At 54.3% G+C, this 9,675-nt stretch overlaps 1 protein-coding gene across 1 annotated transcript; it reads right to left on the reverse strand.

Moving 5' to 3' along the window:
• Positions 1–2,115: 2,115 nt before the first annotated feature.
• Positions 2,116–9,517, reverse strand: POLR2C (polymerase (RNA) II (DNA directed) polypeptide C, 33kDa; the record flags this gene model as incomplete). The annotated part of the gene is made up of 8 exons (XM_010287910.1): positions 2,116–2,637; positions 3,304–3,378; positions 6,891–7,059; positions 7,574–7,625; positions 8,633–8,761; positions 8,888–8,940; positions 9,122–9,190; positions 9,468–9,517. Coding segments are annotated over 8 exons (742 nt in total), but the record flags the coding sequence as incomplete, so codon positions are not given.
• Between the last annotated feature and the right edge of the window lie 158 nt (positions 9,518–9,675).

Raw genomic sequence — 9,675 nt, forward strand, 5'->3', positions numbered from 1 at the left:
AACACTCGCTGTAGAATTGAGACATCTCAGGAGAAACTGGTTTTCCTTCCCGAGGGTGGGCTGGGGTGAGCAGCCAGGCAGAGCCGAGCCAGCCGGCTTTCCCGGGCTGCCCCCTCCCCGGCACCCCTCGCTCCTCCACCTGCAGCCGCTTCCCCTCGGCCATGCCCCTGGTTTATCTGCTGGTGGGCAACCCAGGGACCAGTTTTGGCCAGTAGCATCTGCCCCTTGAGGGGCAGCTTTGCGGATATAAAAAGTCCCTGTGCAGAGAAGCCCATGCCGATGGGGAGGGAGCCGTGTTTCTCCGTGCACCCCCATTCCCATGGTCCTCGCCCACCAGCGCAGCTGGGTAAAAGCCCCTGCCCGGGGAGGGACCTGGGCTTCATGTGCTGAACTCTAAAGCAATTGATTTTTTTCTATTTCTCCTATTTATTGACCTCCTTTAGAAGGGCTATCTTTTTATTGCCGTGCAAACCTTGGTGTTTCTTTGGAGTCTTCTTTCTGTCTGGGTTGGGTGGTCAGTGGTTTTATTTCCGCCCTTTAAAGCTCCAGGTCCGTGCTTTGGGGACGGGGAGTGTCGTGATGTGGGAACCTGTGGTCTGTAAATACTGTGTCTTGGGTTTGGTGTAGCTTGTGGCTGAGGCTGGGGAGCTGCTGGGAGGCCGGCGGGATGGAGAAGGGCTGCTCCCCACAGCACGGCCGGGCGCAGAGGGGCTCGTCGGCACCCCAGCACCGCCCGGTAGCGTGTCCTCCCCTGGGTGAGAGGTGTAACCCGCTCTCTTTTCCTGGCTACACACCTCATCTGGAAAAGATTTAACATCTATTACCAAAAATGTTTGGGTTTTCTTTTTTTAAGGAGTTGCTCAATGAATAAACAACCCTTATCCACCCTTCCTGTTTGTCCGTTCCATCCAAATGCACTCAGGAAGTGCAAGTGGGAGTAGCGCCTGCCAGAGAGAAGAATGCTGATGGGGGGAGATTTCCCAACGCTCTGGGCAGCATACTTGGCTCAAAACTTTGTTCTGCCTCCGGCCACGGCCAGGACACCGCAAGTGAAGCCCTCAAACCACTGGGGAGGGGAGAAGGGTGGAACAAGTTGCCACCCTCCATCAAACAACCCCAAGTGAAACAGGACGCCAGCAACCCGCCATCACCCCGCAGCTCCGGGGACGTGCCAGGGCAGTGGTGGCTCCAAATCCCCGGGCAAAGGAGTTTCAAGCCACTCCATATCTCCCAGCTCTTCCCGAATTGAGCCAGGTCAGTCATCCCAGGCCATGACTGCCTGGCGAATGCTGGCCTCAAGGCGAGGCAGCCACACCAGCGCTCCCTCCAGGGATGGGGATAACTCTTGGGGAGCCGCGCCACAGCCGGTGGTGCTGCAGCGACACCGAAGCAGCAGCCCTGGACTCGGGCTGCTCTCTCCTGCTCAGCGTGAGCACCCGTCCCCGCGCCCCATGCCATTCCAATGCCCCACAAGCGCAGTGGCACACATGCCTTCCTCTCCCTGCCAGCCATCACGGTAAGGAAGAGGCAGGTATCTCCGGGAAAGCGTCACTGGGAAGCTCAGCCCACGTGCTGCTGGGTGCTGATGGAGGGGAGGAGAAGGGGTGACCCGGGCAATCGCTAGAGCCCTTCAGCCACCGCCACAGTTTGGTACCTGCAGCAAGTTCCAGCCCAGCACACAAGCCACCTTGGGGCTGTAGTTACACTGGAAGCTGCCAGCCAGGGGTTATTAATGACAGCTCCTAACATCCCAGCTCCTAACACAAAGATTATATAGCATGTGGGTAGAGTCTGCTCCCAAGGAATCTTTAAATACAGCTAAGCCTGCCCGGCCCATCTGGGCTCCCCTGCAGCACTGCCTTCTGCAGCACCTCACTTACCAGCCCAGCCTCACACATCTGCTTTAAATGTAGCACCGGATCGGTAAACGATGGGCTACCTGCTGGGGGAAGTTCTGGTCTCCTTAGCAGATAACGTCAGGAACAGCAGTCAGCGGTGGAGAGCAACGCTCCCTCCAAAGCAGATCTCATTAAGTTAATGTCTATTGGAGAGAAGTAAATGATGTGACATCTCCTCCCGCAGCCGCAGACAAGCTTTCAGGGATAGCAGAATGCAGGGGGTAAAGCTTTATTCAGCACAGTAAGGAATGGACATGCAAATAAGGTAGGGTTGTGTAACTGAGGTACACGCTTCCCAATCCCAAATGCCACGTGGCCAGAATCCAAAACTCCAGCCTAAAACTCTGGGATCACTTGGAGACAAAGCCTGTCTCAGCAAAGACGCCCACCATGTCCCCTCCTGCTTTACCCTATACATCACAACGGCTTCCCCTAGGAAGGGGGGCCAGGAAAGAGGTGTCACCGCCCAGCAGAGCTGGGCCGGGAAAAGAGAGTGAGATGGGGAGGCAAAAGCCTCAGCCCAGAACGCTGCCAGGCAGAGGCAGGAACTTTCTGCATCACTCACGCCTGAGCACTCTCTTGCAAGGGGCCACCTCAGTTTATAGTGAGGACGTCACTCTGGATCTCGTGGCTCAGCTGGGTCTGGAGGTCACTCAGTTTCTTCTTCAGGCCGGACAGCGCAGAGAGAACGATGGTCTCTGGGCGCAGAGAACCGCAGGACTCCACGTTGTAATAAAACCTGAGGTTACAAGTCAGGGGTAAGTCACCATCTCCCCTGTGAGGAGGTGCAAAGCCAGAGAGCACCCACAGAGCAGTTCCAGCCTGTCCTGAGCCAGCGCAGGGAGCTCTGTGGGGAATCCCAACCATCAGCATCATTTGCCTCCCAAGTGGGCAACAGCCAGCACTGCCCCTCTACAACCATCACACCACCACTTGTGACTCCACAGGCTGCAAAAGCACTTCTGAGATCTTCTCCATTCAGCATCACAACCTGAGAGCCAGCAGAGCACCGTGCCAGAAGACTGGCTGCAGGCACTTCTGCAGTGCAAATAACCCGGGAGAGGGGGTCCCACCAGCAAGCAGAGCACGAGAGACCCACACGGGTGAATAAATATCCTAAGCCATTTTTCCCCTCAAGCCTCACACTTCACCGAGTGCTGCACTGCCCTACTTAATAATGCGAACTCAGGCGAGCCGTCTAGTATCTCCCAGAGGGGAAAACCTGCCAGGCCTGGGCATATCACCAGTTAACTCCAACTTTTGCCCTGCTTTCCAGGGAACACCAGCTTGTTGGGCTGGCAAACTTCAGCGCAAGAGTAAATACCCTTGTACTAACGAACGCTGATGAGATGCACCCAGCCGGTCCCCCCGTTTTCCAGCTGTCGCAGCGCATTCAGCTTCCTACCTCTCTGGCTTCCCGTTGGGGTCATAGGGAGCCTGTGCATCTTCCTCGTCAATCTCCGAGTACTCGCTCTTGGGCCTGGAATTGAAGAGGAGGAAAGGTCAGCACAGAGCCCACGCTCTAGCCTGGCCCCACAGCACCCAGGTGCTCTGCGGCACTGTTTGGCCCCAGAGGGAGAGCCCCGGGGCTCACGACCAGCAGGCAAAGGAGCAGGCATCACATGTCAGGTCAGAGAAAAAAGCTCAGTCCCACATTGCCCTTTTTCTAGCTCCTCATTAATGCCACACAGTCACGCAGCAGCGCTGGAAGGAGAGGATCAGCCCTGCTCTGCACAAACTCGGCGAGCCCTGTGTGGGGTACTGTGGCTCCATCCTAGCCTGGCACAATCTGTCAGGTGCTTCCAGCGAAGGGATGTCGATACCTGAAGGGACTGTGTTTATGGAGCATGGACCTTGTGTTATCTTTTCTTTCTACTTTTCACTGGTCCAGGGAAACACCGGCGCATTCCGGCACTCAGCCTGTGCAGCACAGCTGAGATGGGAAGGCCCAGTCAGCTTGTGCCCAGCAGGAAAAAAAATCTCCTGTACTTCAGACAAGTGAGCCCCACCCTGATGTCCTGCACCTCCACTCCTCTACACACATCGCTACCGAAACCACTGCAATGCCTGTGCATCAGCTGGGCCAACACATCTTTCTATCTGTTGCAGCCCTTGGCTTACAGAGGATCATACCGGAGAGACTGTTTGGAAGCTCTTAATCCATGTAAGAAAACCCAAAGCCTCGAGCTGTCTGAGAAGCCAGCACAGAAAATCCCGTGCCCACCAAGGTCTCCTGCTGGCCTTCCTCTGCCCTAGTGGTGTCAAGAAAGGCTGATCCTTGAACCCTACCATCCGCTGCCTTAAATAAAACCGCACTTCCCAAACAAATCCTCTGTCTTTAACAAACCACTAAGAGAGAAGAAGCATTAATAGAGCTGGGTCTTCACGTTACTTGCAGAACCACCCACGACCAAAAATAGGGCAGAGGTTTCCACCACCACAACAGCTGCTTTGAGATTCCAGCTGCGTGCCAGTGCTCTGCCAACAGCCTCAAAATGCAACCAGCATGAAAAACCAAACCAAAAATAATAGCTAGCCTTGGAGCGCAGAGGCTTTGTCTCTGTATTGTCTTCATGGGGAATCAGATGAACTCGGAAAGACAGACATCAGGGAACAGGCAGCGACAACAGTAATCTTTCTTTGGGATTTTTCCAACTTATATATAAATTTTGTCAAGAACGTCTCAAAAACCCGTTTCCAGGTACCCAGCTTGTTGCATAACACACCAGGTTCCTGAAGATGCAGCCGACTGCCAACAAACAAAAGAATCCACATTAGCAGCTGCCTTGGGCCACCCTGCTGTGGTACACGTGCTCAGCCACGCAGCTGCGGCTCTTCTCCGCAACACCAGTATCTCCAAAAGCCCAAACTCTCCGAAATTCACACTGTGACATTCCCTGACCAAAATGGCAGCAAACCCAATGATACCTCAGCCTGCCTGGCATCTGTCTGTCCAACTCAAAGCAGTATTCCAGGTCTGTCACTTCATCAGTATTAAAGACTTACTATCCAACATTACAGAAATTAAACCAGAGAAATTTTACAGCACCAAAATGAAGCCTAAAATGGTTTCAAATCCCAACTTGAAATTCCAGACCAGAGAGACATTCTTGCTTCTCAAGCATCCAGTCTATCACCCAGACAATCCAACTAAACGTTGGGGCAGTTTACCTGCAACAAATCATTTGGAAACTTCAAAACTATCTGGTTTCACTCACAAAACTGCTGGTGACAAAGGACAGGCCAGCACATCCACTCTTGTGACATGCTACTAACCACAAGGCTGCTGAGCAGCATCCTCCTCAGCTCTGCACCACCTCACCACAACTGGCCTCTCACAGACTTTTCTCCCCGCAATAGCCTGGTCTGTAGGTGGCAGCTCCCGAAGTCCAGCTTCAGTCCACATGTACAGATCATCAATGCTGAGGAAAATGCCCATTTCCAGATTTCCTGCACTACCAGCCAGCCTGGTTCCTACTGCAGATCCCAGAGCACTGCCCTGATGAAGTGCTGAGGGAGCCGAACGCCTGGCACGTCCCATTCTCACCCAGACTGACTGAACCGGACCCACGAAACGCGCCCTACAGAGCCCATCAAAGCCAAGTGGGGTTCGCTTCTTCCATCCGTAAAACAGGGCTGGGATGGCTGCGGGCAGATCCCAGCCCATTTCATGCACGTTATGGATTCACCTGCACCTCCACCCTTGACGACAAAAGGCTTCTCAAGTCTCCAGAGCGCAAACCTAGCCGCACAGGATCTCCATGACAGCTCCTCAGCACAAAGCCCCTGGCAGTCTGGCTGAGGCGTGAAAGAAATCTAGGCTAACTGTGCCTGCGGGAAGCTCGCTAGTGAACAGCTAACTTAGCAAGGGGCAGCGTAAGGCCACGCTCTGCAATGGGTCCAGGCACCCAGGCTTGAAGCGGAGACTGTGGAGGTCACAGAAGCCTACCACCTGCCTGCTACTGCTTGCAGCAGTTTGCAGAGTCAAATTTGGCAGCACAGAGCCTGGTGGCGACAGGAGGAAAACCCGCTGAGCCCCTTCTGCCGCTCAGCCTCTTCTCCAGATGCAGCTTCGCTCAGGCTTTTGTTCCCGCTTGCTCAGCCCTGGCTTCTGTGGTCCCTGCACCAAATCCTGCCCCTGTACCAAGGTCTCCCTGACCTTGAACACAGCTCTGGCTGCTGCCCTGCTGTTACAGCAGCACATCCACCACCCCCTCTAGTCCCTGCTCTCAGCCTGCCTTGGTTAAAGCACCTGGTTCCTCGCTCTGCTGCTGGCTCCAGTGTGCTTGATGACAGGACGGTCACCACTGCTAGGTGGTCACGGGGATGCAGAGTCTGGAGCAGCTCGGGTTACCCAGTCACAGAAGAGTGCTGCTAGGTGAAGTCCTTGTCCTGGCCAAAGCAGGGCAGCAGCTTTCCAAAAGCAAAATCATGATGTCACTTTTAGATGAGATGCAGCACGCTACTTGTGCAGAATATGTCAGAGCGGAGTAAAAGGCCAGAGAGGAAAACCCCGCTGCCAGAACTCATGCTCCAGGAGTGAGATGTACAGGTGAAATTGGAGATGCACACTGGGCTTTCTCAAACACACAGGGCTGGAAAATCAGCCTTGCAACCTAAGCTTCCACTCTTTGCTCTTGTAGCAACCTCTTCCACTTCGCGTGGATCTATTTCTTCCTCAGACCTTACCCTGACCTACATACCACTTGTGCAGGGAAGAAGAAAACAGAAGCAAGCAGTGGGAAAGAACACAAAAGCGAGATAAAGGAGCAGTGACAGTATGTGAGGGGAGGATGAGAGGTGGCCGCAAACCAGTCCATCTTGCATGCAGCTGCAACCAAGGGACCGGCTTTGGTACCTTAACAAAGGAGCAGAGTCTGTGCAAGGGGCAATGACGGGCACAATCACTTACTGACTCAAGTTATCCCCAGGGCTGAAATGTAGGTGCCTGCTGGAAAGTCTTTTTCAGTCCCTCCAGACATTAGGACATACCACTCTTCCGGTTTGGGGTACACGGTGTGCCGCAGCGCGTTGTCTGGGTCGTACTCGAAGGCTACACCTGCTGTGGGGTTCCACTTGGCATGCTCCTTGCCAAAGCCCTTCTTGGCATAGGCTCGCAGCCTCAGCTCCTGGCCCTTCCGCAGCTTCACAATGAGGATGTCTGCAGAAAAGCACACACCCATCTGAGAAGGCTGCAGCAGAGAAATGAGTGTGCAGGATCACACTAGGGCAAAGGCAGGAATTTTTAGTGCCCAGGAAGACGTTACCACAGAAGCTAGGGCTTGCTTGGATTCCTAAAGGGACTCATCCCAAGAGTAGCTGCGAAACATCTTGCTAAGTAAAAAGGAGTTGCACATATGCCCAGAGGCATAGCTCAGGTCCCCAAGCAACAGCAGACAGCATGGCATTTTGCATCTTGCCTGTCTCTAAGCTGTTAGAAGGGAAGAGAGAAGCACCCTCTGACACAGGACTCTTAATTCCGAAAGGGGACAGATAGCCTTTAAGTGGCATTAAGACAAAATGATAACCCCGGTGATGCAGCAGTGCCGGTGCCTCTCAACTGCCCGCTTTACAGCTGCATCACAGTTACACAGCTATTAAAGGAAGAATGAGTTCAAAGAGCCTGAAAATTCATTTCCTCCTCCAGCTCTTATTCCCAGTGAAACGCCGCTTACCGTCCTGCTCCACATAGTCATTCGGGTCGTTGTCTCTGCTCCGAGATGTTACCTGCAGAAGAACAAAAGCAAGCCAATTAATGGCAAGATCGACTTTTCTCCTCACATTAAGTAACAGTTGCCTACAAAAAAAGACTGCAGAGAGCTGCTCTAGAGTGGCTTTACAGCAACAAATCCAGCCCACTCTACTGAATGGAAATTGGGATAATTCAGGCAGCTGCAGCCAGGTACGCGATATCCCACTCCACCAGCCTGCTCGCCTCCCGAGCTGCTCTCCCCCAGTGGACGGGGAGCGCTTCAGCTCAGCCCAGTGCCGCTGTGTGGTTCTGCAACGCAGCCCAGAGTCACTGCTGGCAGCCGACACACAGAACTCTCTGCACCTCAGCCGAAGCAAGCAAGAAACAGCAGGCTACAGCTAGGCTTTAACCAGGCTGTCACCAGTCACCAAAAGCAGCCCCCAGGCTGCAGCCTCAATAGCATTTTAAAACATTCTCCATTCAAGTCCCTTTGCATCTGTTCCGCTTTGGCTCCGCCAACCCTCCCCAAGGTGACTGGGCAAGAGCCATTTGGCTGTAGGGCCTTGGCCCAGGCTCTCACACCTTGCTGCACTAGAGAACCAAGCAACAGAAAACCGGAGGCCTCCGGGCTGCTGCCAAGCCTTCGAAGAGGCTGACCTTGCCTGAGCCCTGGCAGCGAGCGGGCAAGAGGACGCAGTGACACGGCAGCAGGACCCAAGCGCACGCGCTCCGAGTGGCCGACGTGAGATGGAGGGTCTACACTAAAGCCTCCCAAGAGTTTGAGCTGAGGGATGCTGGATGAGGCCATACTGCTCTGACACGCCATCAGACAGCAAGTGAAGGCGAAGAAGAGGAGAGCATTGGCACACACTGCCGCTTCCATAGATATTCCTGCTTTGCTCTACCACTACGTTTTAAGCGGGGCTTTACGCAACACGAAATGTGCTTGAAAGCCTTGTTTTGTCTGCATCCCATGTGTTTGTCACCCCAGCCTCAACGGGAACATAGAGAGGGGGCTCGCTGATCAGCAGATCGCACTGACCGGTATGACCCGGGGGTTGTTGGAGATGAGATCGCGGGATGTGACGTGACGAGTTTGGTCTTCGTTGCACCTGACATCAAGGGTGAACTCCACAGAGCACTCCGGGCAGAACTCATCACACGTGCAGTCCTGGGATAGACACAGGTCAGGATCTTTATGCCAAACCTCCCCCAGCAAAAATTAGAAGTGCTTTCCATCCGATCAGACACCCACCACCACCAAAATAAACACCCAACAACATTTTGCTTGACTCACTCTGGAATATTGCATCTTATCCACAATGTCATCACTGGTGAGCGGGATGAGACCTGTGGGAAGAAGGAAATTGGGGGAATGTCTGAATGCCACGGGAGCACCAACCCTCCTGCTGAGATGGGCAGAGGCACAGCAGCCTCCTGACAAAGGTGCTTCGGCACCTCCAGACTGATTTCACCCACAACCTCTGCCTTGCTGCACATCTTCGTCTTCCTCCCCACGCCTGGCACTCACCCAGCCTGTGTGCAATGAATTCGTCATGGAGCACGGAGGAATTGGCATCTATCTGGACCCAGTCGATGGCTGCAGAGAGAAAAAAGTCACAAGCTGTGAAACGCGAGGAAAAGCCGAGCAGTTCACGAGTGCACAGAAAACGTTACGGAGACCACAGTGAAGCTGAGGCAGCGTCTGGTAATACATAATACTGGCTAAACATGGGTAAGGGGAGCTGAAGGCAGCTTGGAGGTGCAGGAGAAAATGGAGGGGAAGTGATGAGAGTGGAGAGCAGCCCAGGGGACTGTGACCTCAGAGAGGCAGGATGTGACCTCGGACAGGCAGGGCGGTAAGCGAAAGGCAGTACCTATGATGGGGACTTCTGCGATGAACACTCTTCGAATGGAATTTGCCACCCTGAGGGAGAGAAACCCCCGTGTTTAGGCATGAGGGAAGGCGGAGCTTCGCGACGCACCGGCCTGCCCGCAGAGACGCCCCGGGCTTTGCCTCGGAGGCCCTGAACGGGCCCGCACCGGAGGCCACTACCCGCGGTGGGCGATCCCCGCGGCGGGCGA

Source organism: Phaethon lepturus, unplaced genomic scaffold (assembly GCF_000687285.1).
Source record: "Phaethon lepturus isolate BGI_N335 unplaced genomic scaffold, ASM68728v1 scaffold43515, whole genome shotgun sequence".
In the NCBI taxonomy this organism is placed as follows: domain Eukaryota; kingdom Metazoa; phylum Chordata; class Aves; order Phaethontiformes; family Phaethontidae; genus Phaethon; species Phaethon lepturus.